Here is a 19,148-nt window from a genome sequence, read left to right on the forward strand (position 1 = left end):
AAGAGTCAATTAACTCTAATGGATGTTGTCTTATGCAATGACAATAAATAAGAGCCAAGGACAAAGTCTTACAAACGTTGGTTTACTTTTGAAACAAACATGTTAGTTTTGGTACATGACCAGTTGTATGTGGCTTTGTCTAGAGTTAATAACTCAAATGATCTTGAAGTGATGGTTTTAGCTAAGAATATATATAATTATTTTAATTTATGTTTATGTCTACTCATATTTATGACTTTGATAAGTTTAATATTATTTTGAAACATTTTGTATTTCATATTTCTCATTAAATAATTATATGTATGTTTTCAGTGTATTAATAATTCAATATTTAATTATAATATAGTTTAATTTTCATTCATGCATTGCAGGGGTACAATCTAGTAAGCATATATAATTCTAAAGAAGAAACATGATTGAAAAATGTGTCAAACACGTGATTCAGAACCAAACAAATTCATAATATCTCTCATTCCGAGGAAAATGATAAATCTTAACTTTTTTTGGTTAAAAAAAATTAACTTTATTTGGATTTCTAAAAATTATTTCAATAAAATTTAATTAAAAAAAAAAACAGTAAAAAATGCACATTAAATGCATTTATTATAGACCAGAACATTGAACACGTACGTACTGTACTTAATTCTTGTTGGAACCACTTGGCTGATACATGGTCGGTGCATGCAGATAATCCAACAACTTATTAACGTAATTATCTTGTCTCTCCTTGTCAAACAATTTGGCCTTCATCTTCTTCACATTTTCTGCGAAAACCTTTCCTTGCTCCTCCACCATTACCACTCTCAATGACTCGGCCACCGAGTCTCTAGAAAACGATCCATCATTCTCATCTCTCGCTATTGCATACCCCATTTCCTTCTCCACCAGCAGCCTGGCAATAATCCCCTGGTCCGCCAAGAAAGGAAGCAAAATCAGCTTTTTCTCAAATTTCACGGCCTCCACCACCGAGCTCCATCCTGAGTGAGTCAAGAACCCTCCCACCGAGTCGTGACTCAGTATCTTCAGCTGAGGTGCCCAGCTTGTACATATCACCCCGCGCCCTCTCGTCCTCTCTTCGAACCCTTCTGGCAGCTTCGTCACTTCCGCATCCGCGGAGCCGCGTTGTTTCCTGTAAACCCAGAAGAATGGTAGCTGGGAAAGCTCTAACCCCAGAGCTATCTCTACCACTTCTTCCTGATTCGGCTTTGTTTCGCTCCCAAAAGCTACGTACACTACTGAACCTGAGACCACCCAGCACAGAATAAATATGTATCGTATAACCAAATAACCAAATTATGTATAGAAAATCCCAATTTAATTAAATTTCCAAAATCAAACCGGCCTTTTTCTTGCTTGTCTAGCCATTCCTTGATTTCAAGCCAAGCTGCTTTCTTGTCATCGTCTTCCTCATCATCATAAGCTGTGGTGGGCAGTAACCCAACCGGGATGGTGGGTTTTCCGACAACCTCTTCTGCTAATTGCAGCCACTCCGGCTCGAGTTCGTAACAGCTCCTAACGAACACAGCACTGGCGCCTTTCACGGTAACACCTAAGCGATAAAGGTCGGAGACGTTGCCGCCGTCGATGTAAGCGTCGTTGAACACGCGCTCCATCTCGAAATTACGAGGCATGATTGTGGTCTCAAACGGAACCCACTTGGGTTTGGACGTCGTATGCTTTGGCTCCACTGGAGAATCTACACCGTCAATAACCGCCGACTGAGGGAAGAAGATTGCGTTAATAGACGCTGTAAATATGCTGAAATACACGCTGGGGATGCTCAGCTTTTCCATGATAGGAACTAACCGAAACGAAGCGAAATCGTGAATTACCCAATCTGGGGAAAGTGTTTGCAGAAAAGCAGCCATGGAGTCTTGGAGCTCATCGAAGGCAATCTTGAGGTACCTCACCTTGTCGTAAGGTAAGTCCAAGGTGGACTCTGCATCTTCTGGGAGATTTTCGACTTGCGGCAAAGGTAATCCGATGAGATCTATGTTGGGTACGAGGTGTGGGTGCAATTTGGGGAGGCGCTGGATATTTCTGGGAGTGGACACAAACCAAATCTTGTTGCCTCTCTCAGCTAAGAGCTTAGCCAGCTCCAAGTATGGAATAATATGTCCGAAGGCTAACCATGGGAGCATCACGATGTGAAGTGTACTACTCTCACTCGCCATGGCTGAGAACTGTTAATGTTAGGAAAATGCAAAGTTAGAACCTTTTTGTGATTCTCACTTCTCACTTAGCTTCTCACTATCCTTTTAATCTACTCTGGGTAGAATTGAATCTTCACTACAAGGTGACGAGTGGCACCTTAGGTTTATTTATAACACAATTTTGACAAGTATATAGACAATCCTTATACTGTGGACTAGGATCTGCAGTGCATTGCAAATCCTGGTCTATACGACATCATTTTCGATTTACTTTTGACGGTGAACGTTTGGTTATTCCGTTACATTTTTTTAATATTATAAAGTATGTGTATGTGTGGTAGGGAATATCCCGACCGGCATAGTTTCACCACGACCGAGAAGCCTTTGTCCTTTTCTCTTTGTCTTTGCAGGTAACAGGTCGGGTTCCTTGTGGAGAACCCGGTCGGGGTCCGACCGGGAGTTGCCCGACCGGTGATGTCAACCACCGAGCGGAAGCCCTTTGGCGAGAGAGCTGATGAAGGACACGTGGCTGTTCTTTACATCGACAGGCAGGGCACCCGGGAGGATGACACGTGGTGGCTACGTGGAGGACATGCCGAACGGCTGGAATCCTGTCCCCGGCAAAGCGGCTATAAATATCCACAGTAGCTACAGTGTAGGGGACTTTTGGACGATCGATAGGTTGTTGTTAGAGAAGCCCGACCGCAGTCAGTCGGCACTCAGAGCAACCAAGTAGATTGTACTTAGGGCCTTTACTGTGATCAATAAAGACATTTACTTGCTTTAGTTGGTCTCGAGTTACTTCATATTGCTTACGTGTAATTAGCACTATCATTTTGGCGCCGTCTGTGGGGACTTGGTAGGGAATATCCCGACCGGCATAGTTTCACCACGACCGAGAAGCCTTTGTCCTTTTCTCTTTGTCTTTGCAGGTAACAGGTCGGGTTCCTTGTGGAGAACCCGGTCGGGGTTCGACCGGGAGTTGCCCGACCGGTGATGTCAACCACCGAGCGGGAGCCCTTTGGCGAGAGAGCTGATGAAGGACACGTGGCTGTTCTTTACATCGACAGGCAGGGCACCCGGGAGGATGACACGTGGTGGCTACGTGGAGGACATGCCGAACGGCTGGAATCCTGTCCCCGGCAAAGCGGCTATAAATACCCACAGTAGCTACAGTGTAGGGGACTTTTGGACGATCGATAGGTTGTTGTTAGAGAAGCCCGACCGCAGTCAGTCGGCACTCAGAGCAACCAAGTAGATTGTACTTAGGGCCTTTACTGTGATCAATAAAGACATTTACTTGCTTTAGTTGGTCTCGAGTTACTTCATATTGCTTACGTGTAATTAGCACTATCAATGTGTTTTGTGTTATGAGTTTTTGTATCTTGTGTTATGGAATTCTTTATTTTGAGAGTATCAATTTTGTACCTCCTAAATCAAATTAGTAGATGTGTAATACAACATATTATGTGTCTTAATTTATAAATTTATATATTGTGTTGTGAAATTTTTTACCTATAGAACATAAGTTCTCAATTTAAATCAAATTTGAAAATAAGTAAATATCTAACACACACATATATATATATATAATCATATGACAACACCTTCTAACATGAGAACGTGAAAATAAATTCAAATTATTCATCCAATGAATCTTAAAGGTTAAGATTTACAAATCCCATTCATTTAGGTTTGAATTAATTCATTGGGTGATATAATAATTGGGAAAGAAATTTTAATTGTAATAAAATTGATTATTTATCTATCATTTTGTTGACTTGAATTGAACATTTAATGAATTAAAAATGAATATTTATCCGTAAGACTTGAATTGAACATTTAATGAATTAAAAATGAATATTTATGCGTAAGCCCATCTTGTACATTGGATAATTTTCCACAATATATTTTGCTAAGATTTAGTGGTATTGCCCGAATAAAATAAGCATATAAGTCCAAAGAAGAAACATGATTGAAAATTGTGTCTAAGACGTGATTCAGGACCAAATAAACTAATTGGATCTCTCACTTTTACTTTTGTCGATAAATTAATTGTGATTAGGTGCATCTAACGATATAATTAGTTGCACCTAGGTATATGAATGTTAACAAGATAAATTATTTGTACTTGTAAGTGAAATAATATATATATATATATATATATATATATATATATATATATATATATATGAGAACATCTTTCAACATAAAAACGTGAGAACAAATCTGATTTAAATTATCCATCTAATAAATATTAAAGGTTAAGATTTATCATTTCCCCTCGTATATTTAAGTTCGAATTAACACATGGTGATAGGATCGTTATGCTGTGCATCCGTATGCATCATGCATGGTGCATCTAGATGCAAAAACGACATCATTTTGATGTCTAACTTTAAAACAAAAAATCAGAATTGCATAACTACACATCCATAATTTCATAACTATACATTCAGAATTACATAACTACACATCCATAATTTCATAACTATAAATCCAGAATTGCATAACTACACATCCATAACTTCATAACTATACATCCAGAATTGCATAACTACACATCAATAACTTCATAACTATAAATCCAGAATTGCATAACTACACATCCATAATTTCATAACTACACATCCAGAATTGCATAACTATATATCTAGAATTTCATAACTAAAAATCCAGAATGAATGAACTAAAAAATGAATAACATAATGTTGTTGATGGAAATTGAAACTGATTTTTTTTTTTTTAAATAGGACGCGCGTTTTGATGCAAAACGATGTCGTTTTTGCATCCGTATGCACCATGCATGGTGTATACGGATGCACAACATAATTTGCCATGGTGATATAGTAATTGGAAAAAAAAAAAAAAATTTGAAGGGAGGAAAAGAAATTTAAGTTGTATTAACATTATATATATCATGGGCCTCTCTAAGAGATGGCCCTGGACAGGAGCCAAAAATTATATATATCATGGGCCTCTATAAGAGATGGCCCTTGACAGGAGCAATTTATATTCTACACCACGGCGCGCGTTGCACTGTGCGCTCAAATGCAAAACGACGTCATTTTAATTTTTTTTTTTTTTAAAAAAAATTTCCCGCCCCAGTGAATGGCAGTAATTTTTTCTTTAAAAAAAAACCGTTGTTCAAAAATGTACATAATGTTATACTAGAATACACATAATTGTATACATGAATGTACATAATTATATAACAAAATATACATACTCTTTTTAAAAGATAATACACATAATCTAACATAATACATAATAAACATAAATTTTTAACATAATACACATCAACTCTTAACATAATACACACAAATTTTCTGATTCGGATGTACATAATTGTATAAAAAATGTACATAACTGTATGAACAAATACAAATAATTGTGTAAACAAATACACATAATTATGTGAACAAATACACATAATCACAGCAACTTCCTACCGCGCCTCCCAAAGCGACGTCGTTTTGGGAGGCGCGCGGCGCACAGTGCTATGCTCGCCGTGGTGTAGGGTATAACGATTGCTGGACAGGAGCCTAAAATTATATATATCATGGGCCTCTCTAAGAGATGGCCCTGGACAGGAGCCCAACATGACCTTGCCCAGGGCCGGGCCTCAGGGCACATGAGAAGAAATTTTTTTAATTCAAATTATGAGACAAATATAAATTTATAATTTTTGTATTCTTGATTGTTCACTTTTTAAAAATCTAATACATTTTTTTTGGTAGATGTGCGCAAATTATGCCGTGGAAACGTGTTCACCATGCTTTGTGAACACGGTCTCAAACGACATTGTTTTTGCTAAAAAATAAAATAAATTAAATTAATGTGTTGTTAACATCGTTTTGCATTCTATGTTCAGATTATGAATTTACATTTATTAAATTATGAATTTTCTGTTATGAGATTATGAATTTACAGTTATGTAATTATGAATTTTCTGTACATTCATAATCTCATAACAAAGAATTCATAATCTCATAACAAAAAATTCATAATTTCATAACAGAAAATTCATAATCTCATAAAAGAAAATTCATAATTTCATAACTGCACATTCATAAATCCATACTTGATTCATAATTTATGAGTGTTGAAGAAACTTGCGCGAAGAGGAAGTGAAACCGCAAAATGTAAATATGAAGAAGAAAAAGTCGCGCTGCTAATTTTTTTTTTTTTTTTTTTTTTTTTTTTTTAAAGATTGGTGAAAGATAACGGTGCTCGTAGGCACCGTTACCGTTTGGAATCGTGTTCACCATGGATGGTGAACACGATTCCATGGCATAACAATTGGTAGATGTGCGCCTATTTTTTGTATTCTTGATTGTTCACTTTAAACCATCTTGGACACAGATTTAAAATATGACATGCATAACAAATATGACAAAGTTGATCATTTAAAATTAATTTTTAAAAAGATCTCAATAATTAATTGCATTTGCATTACTACTTACATTATCAAATGAAATATAAAAGATTTTATTTGTAATTTTATATTCAACGGAAATATGTATTTTACTAAGTGATCAAGATTTGAAGCCAATAGCTAGTCAATTATCTAAATAGTAAAAATAAAATAAAAAATGAAAAAGGAAGCCAATTTGACATAAAATATCTTCTTAGATTTTTAGTTAGAAACATTTTCTAAATTCTTTATTTTCTTAAGTTTATATTCTTTATCATCTTTTTTCTAATTTTCACATTATTATTACCACAACCACAACCACCACCACCACCACACCATCTACCATCACCAACACCACCAACACACCACCACCACCATCGCCACTGCACCACCACAGAAAAATATACTTTTATAACCTTTTAAATTATTTTCCTGAAAATGAGTCATTTTCTTGAAAAACATTTTTTGAAAAATATTTTTCAGGTTTTCAAACGGACCCTTAAAAATTATATTTTTTTATCTGTTAAATACTCAAACATTTTGAAAATTCAAAAAATAATCAAAAAAATTCGGAAAATAACTTTCGAAAATTATTTTTAAACGGATCTTAATTTAATAATACAGTCAGGTATATGTCTTTTTTTAGTCACATCATAAGATTTGCATCAAGAAAATCATACGAGATGGGTGGTTGTGAGCCAAGTATATATTAATATATATCCCGGGCAGTTGGTGTTAGTGAGGAGATCGATAGTGCCAATACCTCATGTGGTTAACCGGGGTGATCGAGGCATACAATAATTGCATCACCGCTAAACCAATATAATAATCAACAGATCAGAACACTGTACTACTTAACCTGCAGGAAAATCATATCCATGCACAAACACAATTGAGCATCCAATTCAAGGAGATTGACACATGCAACGAGTAGTCAAGAAATCACGTGTCAGTTGGGACCTCCAAACATTATTAATGATATGACGTCCCAAAACTACCAAATTAAAGGACAATATTTCTATATTTTGTCATAAGTCATAACTAATGAAAGCTGAATGGACACTGGTGACTGGACGTCAGTCACGCCACAAAAATTTAAAGTATGTTTCGTTAGAATCAATTACCCTACAATCACATTGATATGTCTTTGCCTTCTTAATGAGTACTGAGAGAGGTTCTTCATTGTTGAGCAGCATATACGAAGCCAAATCCGTTCTTTTTTTTTTTTTTTTTTTTTTTTTTTAAAGGAGCCAAATCCGTTATCTAATCAAACACTTTGTATGAGCATCCTTCAATAAGGATAATACGATAATTTGAGAATTGAAGGACTAAAGTATGTTTTTTTTTTCTTTATTAATGTGTATGTATATGTAATAACATGTATTAAAATTACAATGTCCGCATGGGTAGCTCAACTGGTCATAGAGGTGAAACTTTGGAAGAATGACCAGGGATCGAGTCTCACCAACGGTAGTGTGGGAGTACCCTCTCAAAGTGAGGGGGGCTCCTTGTGCACAATGAGCACCGGTCTAGCCTCTGTGGTTCATGTTCAGTTGAGTCACCATGATTTACATCCTCCCAAATGCTCTGTCGGGCCGGGGTGTGGGGGGCCCTTAGGGTTGGGGTTCAGCCTTTTGGAAGAATGTATTAAAATTACAATTTTCAAAATTTGTGGTCGTAACATTACATACATCCTATCCTATATGGATCCTTACCAAAATTTATGAGTACTTTCTTATTATCACTGTACTGTAAACTTAATTCATAATCAATTTGAATCGTGCATGTAAAGTTTACTCACTAAATATTTGGCCCACATCTACTAAAGTTAAATTTAGAATGGCATGACTTAGTCCTTTGTTTTATTCGAAACTATAATATTTTAAAATACTAAATAAGAATATGTTAGTTATTTCAAAAAAAAAATGTTAGTTGTTAGTTGTTTTAATTCATTGACTATAGAATATAATATCTTTATTTATGTTGTTCAATAATTTATTTCTTTTTCACTTTTAATGTTTAAATTTTGAAAATATATCATTTTCATCTTTCTGATAATATTTTTGGTGACTGGTATCACATACTCATCATAAGGTGACACAAAAATAAACCACAGCCAATTATGTAATTTTATGTTCGACCCTAATAGCTAAACCCTACGTCGTCTTCCTTGGGAGCACGAGCAGAGGTGAATCCATTTGCTTGTGTAGTTACAGTTCATGTGCATGTAGCTAGATACCGTCCTATTTGATTGTATAGGATTTAGTACCCTATAATTGGGATTTGGCTATTCTATGCATATATTCATTACCCAATCCCGATTATAAATACACACAAAATAAACCCACTATATATATTCACAAATTCACCCCTAGTATATAAATAATCCAATTAATGTTTATATCTTTTATTAGGACTACAATTTGATTTTTTATTTTAAATTATATCAAATGGGTTTTTTAATAATATATTTAAGCTACTACACCTCCACCAAGACTCGAACGCATCACCTCTCACATAAGGAAGCAACTTGGTACCATTGGACCAAAAGGTCCTTGATAGTTAAATTTTTAAAAGAGTGATGATTCAAATTCTGATACCTTATAAATTGATAAAACTTCTTTTTTTTTTTTGGAGTACACTCCAACGGGATTGAATTTGTACCTGCAACTCATTTTATGAAAAGCAACAATGATGCATCAAACCACAATGTGTTTGGTGTAATTTGACTTAGCTTGATTATTTGAGTAGGTGTAAAGTAATTTTCACAAGTATCCCTTGTATAGGATTTATAAAGTAGAGCTTACTAGCATGCACACTGCAGCTAGTGAACAAAACCGGTTGCAAATGTCTTAATACGGTGTACGTATGCGGTACGTCTAGCTGCGAATAGGACAAAATTTATTACCAAGATTACTAGGACGACTGTAGGGGGGGGGGGGGGGGGGGGGGGGGGGGTCTATAAAGTGAGAGTGAAGCCATCATCACCTATCTCACTTGAATTGGGCAGGTGGGTCGAAGAAAAGAAGGCAAAACTGTGAACGAAATGGGCTCTTTGGTGCAAATACAAGAGACCCCAACTTGGAAGAAGTTCTTGAGCTATGTAGGTCCTGGTTTACTGGTCTCAGTAGCCTATCTTGATCCTGGAAACTGTAAGCAACTAACATTCATAATATTATATTGTCTCGATCGATCTCTAGCTCACACACACATATCTTTCATTTCATCATGCTGCTGGCCGGATGAAGAATGTGCTATTTCCATTTTACATACATTTAATTTTCTTCTTACTGTACTGTACTGTGTTTCTTTTGGACGATATGCCACACATGCATATACAGTGGAGACAGATTTGCAAGCAGGAGCTGACCACAAATACGAGGTTTCCCCCTCCTTCCTTTCTTTGATCCAATTCTGTGTTAATTAAAAGGAAGAAAAAGAAGCTAATTAAATGCATAAAGAATGTACCTTCTTGAATGTTTAATTCTGATGAATTTGAACTTGTTTGGTGAGACAGTTGCTATGGATCGTGCTCCTCGGACTGGCATTTGCACTTATAATCCAATCTCGCTCAGCAAATCTTGGAGTAGCAACAGGTCACATGTATATATATATATATATATATATTAGAATAAGTTATGAACAAATGGCAATTTAGAAATGTAAAATAATGTAAATGTTGAAGCTTTTTAATCAATCTTTGGAAACAGGAAGGCATCTGTCTGAGCATTGCAAGGACGAATATCCAAAGCCAGTGACTTACTGTCTCTGGATACTGGCTGAAGTTTCCGTCATAGCTGCCGACATCCCACAAGGTTTACCTTCATATCATATATATAATATTGATTGATCCCAGTTAGCAATCCAAGTTCAACAATAAATTAAAAAGAATAAGAAATTTGAAGGGGGAAGAGATCTAGATAGCTCTATTTAACAAGATCCCAAGGTCATTCTATTCTTACCCTATCCTGCAAACCAGCAAACCAAACAGGCATTAGCACGGGCTTCTTTTAGTACTCTATATTACAATTTAATTAGTTTGTGTAGTACTCTATATTACAATTTAATTAGTTTCTGTTTAATACACGTGCAGTGATAGGCATCGCTTTTGCTCTCAAATTACTCCTCAATATACCGTTATGGTCTGGGGTCATGCTGGCTGGATTGAATACTCTTCTGCTTCTTGGGCTACAGAAATATGGCGTAAGTGCAATACTCATAACAACAATAAAGGAAATTAATGACCAAATTATAATATAATAAATGTCCACTCCAAAGTAAATAAAAGTATTAGTAACCAAATTGTAACTTAAGTCAATTGATGTTGGACTGACAACACGTGCTGAGATGTAAAATCAGTGATACAGAGCGATGATCTCACACGTTTAGTATAAACAAAGCACTGGCCTGGTTAGTAACACAATTTCAAGGATTCAGAGTTAATTAGATCTTGATTTCCCTCATTTCACAAATGAATGCAGATACGAAAGCTAGAACTAGCAATTGCAGTACTATTGATGATTGTAGGGGGGTGCTTCTTCAGTGTAATGGTACATGCCCAGCCTAATGTGAAGGACATGGCAATGGGGATGTTCATCCCAAAATTGAGCAATGGAAGCGCCACCAGAGACTCCATTGCTCTTCTAGGAGCTCTTATCATGCCGTAAATTCAAAATTTTATTTTCCTACTATTTTTCCTGTTGAAAAATTTCCTGTGTTATTGAAGTTTCTCTAATGTCTTTGAGTGAATAATTATGCAGGCATAACCTATTTCTCCATTCAGCTTTAGTCACATCTAGAAAGATCCATCGTTCAAATGATCAGATTAGGGTAATAAAAATTGTCTTTCTTATGAGTCCAAACAAAACAAATAAACACAAGACTAGCTTCTTACCTTTAACTGCTTCCTCTGTTTCAATACAGAATGCAACAAAGTACTTCCTGTTGGAGAGTGGAATGGCATTGTTTATAGCATTCCTTGTCAATGTAGCAGTCGTTTCAGTTAGTGGAAGCATATGCTCAAATCCATATGCTTCTGCAGACGAGAAAGCACATTGTAATGAAATCACTCTGGACTCAGCTGCATTTCTGCTTAAGGTCTTTTAACTAACTTTCCAGTCAATAACATGATGAGATTCAAATATCATAGTTTATTTCTGTAATGCTTTGTCTGATTCATCTTCTCCCTTGTTTTTTCTTTTTCTGGGCTGCAGGATTCTCTAGGGAAATGGAGTTCAAAGCTTTATGCTGTGTCTTTGTTGGCATCAGGTCAGAGTTCATCAGTCACAGGGACATTTGCTGGCCAGTATATAATGCAGGTAGTACTTTGATTAGTATTTTAAAACAGAATGATAGAGAGAAAAGTAAAAGTATTTGCAAGAAATGAATATAAATTCATAATTTGCAGGGGTTTTTGGATCTGAAAATGAAGCTATGGCTGCGAAATTTGCTCACCAGGTGCATAGCAATTGCGCCAAGTTTAATGGTCTGCGTCATCGGCGGATCTTCTGGAGCTGGGAAGCTAATTATTATTGCTTCTGTAATGACAATAAAACATAATACATTTACAAAATTACCAAGCACTGATACATGGTCAAGAATTTAACTTAATTTTTTCTTGGAGGTAATTCAGATGATTTTATCATTTGAACTACCATTTGCACTGGTTCCTCTTCTTAGGTTTACCAGCAGTGGAAGCAAAATGGGGCAGCATAAAAACTCTAAGATGGTCAGATTATAAACTTCAAACTACTTAAATTTTTGTTGCACTCTAGAGTTCACTGAAAGCACAAACTATTTAAGGCACCCATTGTTTCCATCCTCCAAATAATAGGTAACAGTGATCACATGGCTACTAGGATTCTGCTCAATTGGGGTCAACATCTATTTCTTAAGCAGAAGTTTGTTTGGGTGGCTTACCAGCAAAAAGATGCCCAGGGCTGTATCCATCTTCTCCACAGTAATGATCTGTCCAGTAATGGTGCTTTATGTTGCAATGCTGGCCTACTTGACGCTGAAGCCAGAAGCTACAAGCAAGAGTGTCCAATCTTCTGAAGCAAGTTCTACTGGGACTGTTGAAATGGAGCTAGAGCAAGGTGCTGACTTCAAAACTCCGATGTAGCTGATGAGATTTAGAAGGATGATCTAGTCCCTCTGTAGGACACAAGTTCTTCACCATCCCCACCGCATTATATAATATTCTTCAGTAGTAATCAAAAGAATAAATTACAGTAAAGAATAAATCTGTAGTGACTTACAGGGGTAAATTTTCAACTTGCATCTATTAAAAGTTAAAAGGTTCCTCATTAAGTACAACTAGAACTCAAAATATGACAAAAATTTGACCTCGATAGATCTGCTATTGGTTCATACATTGCACAACTACCTCCAAAATTAATTAATAATAATAATAACTAATCTAAAGCAGGTGAAAATGAGTTACTCTCATGTCGTTAATTACAACTTGAAACTGCAAGGCAGCAACTGTCTGGGTACGAGTATGAAATGCAAGTTTAATATGCTAAGTTGCAGTTTAATACTTGATCATATGGTGGCGTAACCAGAGTTCATACATGACCATATGGAAAGCATCAAGTTTGATGGGAGGTGAATTCCACTGGAAGTGCTTCTGAACCTGGAATAAGAACATTAACAAGTAGAAAACTCTTATCAGTGTCGACAACTCTACAATTGCAAAAAAAGTAAATAGACGAAGGTTAATAAACATTTATTCTTTTGTTCAGTCTGTGAAGAGATCACCACTGCCAATTAAAATCTATGCACTCCTGCAGCTGCTTCAAGCCCAGAAAATGCAAGATATTGATTATGATTTATTATTATTATTATTTCTTTTTTATTAGTCACATGCAAGATAAATACAAGGCTAAAAACAATTAAACAATAAACACATTGCCTACCTTTACTAAATTATTATGCAAACTCACAAACTCTTCCTGGGTTATGTTCTTGAGAATTTGCTTTAGCTCAAAGACATCTTTCTCCCTGAGTATTACCGAAAATTTATGCCAATCAAGAATGTCACTGAATGGCAAGTCATAATAATCAGACATTATCACTGCAAGGAAACACCAAAATATTGGAGATTAATGAGCAAAACACTGTAGCAAAAAAAAAAAAAAAAAAAAATATATATATATATATATATATATATATATATAGAGAGAGAGAGAGAGAGAGGGAGAATATGCAATGGTTCATTATTAAAGTTTGAATGTCCAAGCAGTGAAATAGATATTAAAGTAATTTCAACAGAAGTCCTTACTTTTTTCTGAGATATAACAACCTATAGTTGGGTTGCTGCAATGCTTCTAGAGTCGAGAAGAACAATATAAGGTTCAATCTCACAGAGAGAGAGAGAGAAAGATATTTATACACAAATCTAGTGTTGGGAAATGAACTTTACACATACAGTAAGGATAATTAAACACTAAATATTTCATTGAAGAACTGATGGTGGGTGAGAAACTAAAGATAAATATATAGAAATCATCCTTAATTAATAAAGTATAAAATATTGTTTGTCAATGAGAATCCACATAGGAAACTTTCCCATGACATAGTTTTGCTTCGTTGCCAACTAAATCATAATCACCAATTTTGTACTTTACCATCAATATCAAGCTATCAACAATACTGCTACAAAAAAAAGAAACCAATTGGTAACTGATTCAATTAGCATTAAAAATTAAAGTTCTTACCAGGAATACAGCCATAGTGTATGGAGTCTGCTATCCGAGCACTGTTAACCTGAGAGCCACCAGGACATATGCAGAACTTTGTCCTGTAAAATCTCTTTTGGTAGAGTAGAGGTCCAGCAGCTCTATTAATTCTGTTGTTAGAAATATCAAGCTCTGTGTCATTTTCCCATACACGGGCCAAGATAACCCTGATTTTAGAATTCCTATGGCCTGCCCAGAATCCCAAACTTGTCCTGCAATAGAGAACAATTATGGTTAATTACATGGAAGGCTTGAATAAGCATCTATATATGTTCAATAAAAGAAATAAATAAAAATAATAAAAAAGGTGTTGGATGTAAGAAACACATGCATAGAAAGAGAAACCATTTGAGATTAAAAAATCCACTACTAAGGTTTAGATAATATTATGTTATGCTTTTGCTTCATTGATTATGAAGAACTATATAGGATACGCATTGCAAAGTCAGTATAAAAAACCCATGCTCAGAAAATATATCTTGATCCCCAAAAACAAATTTACATACATATAGGAATTTACCAAAAAATAACCCAACTTGTTCATTCTTGATTTACTCATTAAAATGAAGTAATGAACAATGTTCACTCTGTATATGAGAAAACTCAAACAAAAGAAAATGCAACTCTCAGTAGTTGCTATGATTTTCACAAATTCAAGTGCAAGGATTCCAACTTGCAATTAGAAGGACAATAAAATCAATGCCAAGAGAAAAATAATGGCTGATGAGCAAAACCACATAGAGACCCTAGTGCAAAACTAGTTTACCTCTTCTTTACACAAAGCTATGGTCACAGTATCTGCCAGGCACATCAGTCCACATATAAATAACCTAGACATATTTGAAGTTAATGCAATTATGCAAAATAGAAAGCTGTAAAGTATAACTTTATTCTTGGCATTCCATATACCAAGCCACTGGTATAAAATTTATATGAATGTATGCCAATTAAAATATGGAAATGTTGCACAGAAAATCAGATATCAGTTGAGTTCACAAATTACAGTAGCACCTGTTTTCCACATCATTTCCTCCAGCTGGAAGGGCAAATGGCTGAAGTACTTGTGGAAGAGCAACATCTTTGTGTGGAATATACCCAACATTATAGCTTGGGGAACACACAACACGAATTGAGTTCTTTATGAGCAATGGAAGTCCTTCAGTTGCCCTTACACCAACGTCATGGCAAGTAACAAAAAAGTGATCTGCACCTAGGGTTCTATTCCAGTATGGGTACTTTGCTATTAAGCTCTCAACATAGTTCTGGACAATTATGGTCATGTTTTCATAGGATGTACCCTGCATACCATCAAGATCAGGAATAAATAAAAGACCCAAAACTTGGGTTCAAGAAGTTCTGACAAGCATAGTGTGAGACAGAAAACAGCTTAATAGTAGAGATGAAATAGGAAATTGTGAAGCATATATGCTTAAATTAGGTAAGCCAAGAAAATAGCTTTAAAAATTATAAATAAATAAATAAATAACAAAAACCAACAACCACAACTACTACAGATAATATGTGGGGAGAAGTATAGACAAAGAAATTATGCCTAGGCAATAAAACTCAACCCATGTTCCCCCTACCTCAAAACTCGAAAGGAGGCCATTATCTTTTTTGTTGCATCTCCTTGTGAAGATAGCATTTTATGTTCTTAGCATGAATTCCAAGCCAAAGGAGATTTAAATCTCAAGCACTATAATCATTTCATAAGAAAAGCTAGGAATAACAACCAAGAGCAGGAGTCCATCTCATGTGTGACATGACTTTAAAGTTGTAATAAATTTTATTTTGAGATTATACGGGCAATTGGTCCTACAACTGTTGCAGCATAATGGGCCAGCCATCTGATATTACTAAACAAGGAAAAAACATCTAAACCTAAATAGCTTTTCTATTGAGCATGGTGATTTGAGAAAAAAATGGAACACTAAAGAGCAATGACAACAGCCTTTGTGGCCACTAAGTATAAGCACAAGCAGCTTCCAAAATTAATGTGGAAAACTTGGACCATATAAAACGCATTCAATTAGATACATAAAAGATGCTTCAATAGGGACATGAGGAAATCACTCAAGTAAAATGATCCGGCGAAAAACCATTTAGGCCTTCCCCAGATAAAAAATTCCTTAAGAAAAATACATGAAGTTAAACTAGCAACAGTAACTATCCTGATATACAATCATTGGCATCAAATTGAACCACGTTTCAAATGCATATACCTTCCCTCGCATCTTATGACAAGAGATTGGAATGAAGAACAAGTTAGCCTGATCCGGATCATCCGTAACGAACTTACTCCCCCTGATATTTTGAAAGAAGTAGCCCTCACTAGCATACTTCCCTGTCAGCTTCCTCGGCGTCTGGTAGTACGTCTTCGGATCGCCATCCCGATATATATACACCTTAAATTTCCTCTCCATCTCCGCATAGCTCAATCTGAACACCTCCGGCGAGTGAAACACGTCCGAATACTCCTCGTTCCCGGGGGACGATAGTAATGATCCTGAAACATCATCACTATCCAACGTGATTACCTGAAGTATCCAAAACAGTAAAAATTAGCATTTGGTTTCAGGAAAAAAAAAAAATCTGAATTGAGGAAAATTTACCGTAGAAGGTTGAAAGCGAGGAGAATTGGTGGCGGATTGGAGAGAGGGAGAGAGGATGGAGTTGAGAGAGAGGTAGGTGAAGGAGACTAGGGTCAGGATAGCGAGAGCGAGAAGAGAGCCTCGGAGAGTGCAGAAGGTGAAAGTAGATGCTTGTTGCTGTGATGGTTTCACAGCCAACATCGCCGACGGAGAGGGCTGTTTCCGGCAGATCGTGATAAAGGCTGAGCTACAGCGTGCTAAACTCGAGCTCGAGATTTGGGCTTTCAGTAGACTTGAAGAAATCGTAGTAGAAGACAAAGATGGGCAAGCAAAAAATAAAATAATGTAATTTAGGAATAACAGCCTAATCAGAATTTTTAAAATAATGTAGAATTTTTAAAATTCTAAATGAATTAGGTAGTAGGAGAAATCAACATCTAACATTAAGAAAATAAATAAATTATAGAGTTTACAAAATTCTCTACTCTAACAAAATGATGTTGAGGGCCAACTAGGAATGAATTAGGTAGTACGAGGAACTAACAATATGAATTATAGAGAGACGAATTATATGTGTACAGAATTCTCTACTCTTACAATATGAATGTTAGAGACATTTTGGTCAACTTAAAATAAGTTAGACAATATTGGTGAGTTTGAAAAACTTGAAAAATGACTTCTGAAAAATATTTTGTGCAAAATGAGTCATTTTTTAGAAATTATTTTCATTTCAGTGTTTGTTTGCATTTCTAAAAATTTAGTGTGTTTGCAGGGACGGAGGGAGAGGGAGGCAGGGGGTGGCCGCCCCCCCCCCCCCCTCCCCCCTCGCCCCACCCCCACCCCATATATAGTATTTGTATGTATATATAGTACATGTTTTAGTATTAGTATAAACAATTATAAAATATTAACAAGAAGTGAGTTAGAGTAGGTGGTAGAATATAACTTTTGTAATATTGAGGTTAAGGGTTCCAATCTTAGCATCAACATAACTTTACAATTCTTTTTTAATATTACACACACACTCTATAATAAGATGTGTAATTTATAATGTGTTTTCTATTCAAATTATTTTATTAATAATAGCTTTTTTAATATTACACACACACTCTATAATAAGATGTGTAATTTATAATGTGTTTTCTATTTAAATTATTTTATTAATTATGTTTCATATTTTGTTATGAATATTTTTATAAAGTTTCGATGGTGTTTTATTTTTCGTCCATATCCAACAATATTTACAATTATATTTCTTAGGTAGTTTATTTATTTATTTTTAAATTATCTCTTTTGTTTTAATGTTTCGCCTTTTCTAGAAAAATTTTCTGAATCCGTCTGTACTGTTTCGCCCCCCCCCCCAAACCAAATTTCTGGCTCCGTCCCTGTGTGTTTGGATCATTTTTCCAGAAAATGAGAAGAATTTTATTTAAAAAATTATATAAAAAAGAGCAATAGTTTCAAAAGAAAAAAGTTTCCAAAGCTGGAAACCATATAATCTGGGTTCTAAACTTCTGGTTTCCCAACAAAAACTACCAGTAAAATTGGTTTCCAAACCAATTTTACTGGTTTTCGTCGGAAACTTAGATTTTTGATTTCCGACAAAAATTAATGAAAAAGATGGAGAATAGACAAAAGATGTTTTGAATTTTTGGAAAAATGACTTTTCCAAAAAGACAAAGTTATTTACTAGAAAAATGAAATTGTTTTAAAGTTTCTTTTCTCTCACATGGTACATAAATAAATGAAGTAATGAAACAATCATAATAGCGAATTTGCCATAACTGCACATACAACAACCTTTCGACTCCATAACATATATACCATTTGTAAATTAATTGACTTTTATTCGTAATATAAAAAAGTTCAAACAATAGTCGAATTTTTTTTAAAACAAAAATAATATAATTAAAATGTGTACAATAATATCAAACACATTATACTTAGATGACACTTTTGTGGATCTCCTTGAGTAATGTCTCAAGATCCCTTTTAATAGAGTCAATAATACTCAAAACATACTGTGTACAGTAATAATAAGTAATTTTAGTATGAAAATATAATATGATTCTTCCGTCTTCAAAAAAAAAAAAAAAGCATTATATTCAATGTATTTTCATAAGCATTAATTAACTAATAATCTTAGGCTAAGGGGTGTTTGGTTGGGAGGACGGAATTAGAAAGGAAATGAATTGCAATTTGGTGGGAAAAGAATAAGGTAGGAATAATGTAGGAATTCAAATTACAT

At 35.1% G+C, this 19,148-nt stretch overlaps 3 protein-coding genes and 1 long non-coding RNA gene across 8 annotated transcripts; 1 reads left to right on the forward strand and 3 right to left on the reverse strand.

Annotated features, from left to right (window-relative positions):
• Positions 1-584: 584 nt before the first annotated feature.
• On the reverse strand, positions 585-2,292 carry LOC109172628 (UDP-glycosyltransferase 91A1-like). The gene is made up of 2 exons (XM_019321825.1): positions 1,343-2,292; positions 585-1,241 (listed from the first exon to the last, which is right to left on the reverse strand). The coding sequence occupies exons 1-2, from the start codon at positions 2,172-2,174 to the stop codon at positions 640-642; spliced, it is 1,434 nt and encodes a 477-aa protein (XP_019177370.1). The 5' UTR covers positions 2,175-2,292; the 3' UTR covers positions 585-639.
• Positions 2,293-8,703: 6,411 nt separating this feature from the next.
• LOC109172730 lies at positions 8,704-10,433 on the reverse strand. The gene is made up of 4 exons (XR_002052783.1): positions 10,334-10,433; positions 10,039-10,150; positions 9,171-9,720; positions 8,704-8,813 (listed from the first exon to the last, which is right to left on the reverse strand). It is a non-coding gene; the product is annotated as an uncharacterized LOC109172730 (long non-coding RNA).
• Positions 9,572-12,859, forward strand: LOC109172728 (metal transporter Nramp1-like). Of its 2 annotated transcripts, XM_019321964.1 has the most exons (12): positions 9,572-9,722; positions 9,912-9,952; positions 10,088-10,166; positions 10,281-10,385; positions 10,664-10,773; positions 11,052-11,233; positions 11,331-11,400; positions 11,494-11,667; positions 11,784-11,888; positions 11,978-12,109; positions 12,203-12,298; positions 12,404-12,859. In XM_019321964.1, the coding sequence occupies exons 1-12, from the start codon at positions 9,617-9,619 to the stop codon at positions 12,689-12,691; spliced, it is 1,488 nt and encodes a 495-aa protein (XP_019177509.1). In that variant the 5' UTR covers positions 9,572-9,616; the 3' UTR covers positions 12,692-12,859. The 2 variants fall into 2 exon arrangements, with proteins under 2 accessions (XP_019177509.1, XP_019177508.1); XM_019321963.1 differs by having other exon boundaries at positions 11,331-11,667.
• Positions 11,768-17,230, reverse strand: LOC109172729 (probable glycosyltransferase At3g07620). Of its 4 annotated transcripts, XR_002052782.1 has the most exons (7): positions 16,922-17,230; positions 16,532-16,846; positions 15,321-15,607; positions 14,289-14,521; positions 12,490-12,753; positions 12,025-12,107; positions 11,768-11,868 (listed from the first exon to the last, which is right to left on the reverse strand). XR_002052782.1 is itself a non-coding variant. In XM_019321966.1 (6 exons), the coding sequence occupies exons 1-6, from the start codon at positions 17,099-17,101 to the stop codon at positions 13,103-13,105; spliced, it is 1,275 nt and encodes a 424-aa protein (XP_019177511.1). In that variant the 5' UTR covers positions 17,102-17,229; the 3' UTR covers positions 12,835-13,102. The 4 variants fall into 4 exon arrangements, 3 of the variants coding, with proteins under 3 accessions (XP_019177512.1, XP_019177511.1, XP_019177513.1); XM_019321966.1 differs by lacking the exons at positions 11,768-11,868; positions 12,025-12,107; positions 12,490-12,753 and adding exons at positions 12,835-13,204; positions 13,488-13,645 and having other exon boundaries at positions 16,922-17,229; XM_019321967.1 differs by lacking the exons at positions 11,768-11,868; positions 12,025-12,107 and having other exon boundaries at positions 12,279-12,753.
• Positions 17,231-19,148: the final 1,918 nt, after the last annotated feature.

The sequence above is a fragment of the Ipomoea nil genome, unplaced genomic scaffold, assembly GCF_001879475.1.
Source record: "Ipomoea nil cultivar Tokyo-kokei standard unplaced genomic scaffold, Asagao_1.1 scaffold0418, whole genome shotgun sequence".
Taxonomy (NCBI): Eukaryota; Viridiplantae; Streptophyta; class Magnoliopsida; order Solanales; family Convolvulaceae; genus Ipomoea; species Ipomoea nil.

Coding starts and splice junctions, on each gene's coding strand:
- LOC109172628 (XM_019321825.1), bottom strand. CDS start 2,174: ATGGCGAGTGAGAGTAGTACACTTCACATCGTGATGCTCCCATGGTTA. Junction 1,242..1,342: donor GCTAGACAAGCAAGAAAAAG/GCCGGTTTGATT, acceptor GGGTGGTCTCAG/GTTCAGTAGTGTACGTAGCT.
- LOC109172728 (XM_019321963.1), top strand. CDS start 9,617: ATGGGCTCTTTGGTGCAAATACAAGAGACCCCAACTTGGAAGAAGTTC. Junction 11,234..11,330: donor CTAGGAGCTCTTATCATGCC/GTAAATTCAAAA, acceptor ATAATTATGCAG/GCATAACCTATTTCTCCATT. Junction 11,668..11,783: donor CAGCTGCATTTCTGCTTAAG/GTCTTTTAACTA, acceptor TCTGGGCTGCAG/GATTCTCTAGGGAAATGGAG.
- LOC109172729 (XM_019321966.1), bottom strand. CDS start 17,101: ATGTTGGCTGTGAAACCATCACAGCAACAAGCATCTACTTTCACCTTC. Junction 16,847..16,921: donor CTCGCTTTCAACCTTCTACG/GTAAATTTTCCT, acceptor TGGATACTTCAG/GTAATCACGTTGGATAGTGA. Junction 15,608..16,531: donor GTCATAAGATGCGAGGGAAG/GTATATGCATTT, acceptor GATGGTATGCAG/GGTACATCCTATGAAAACAT.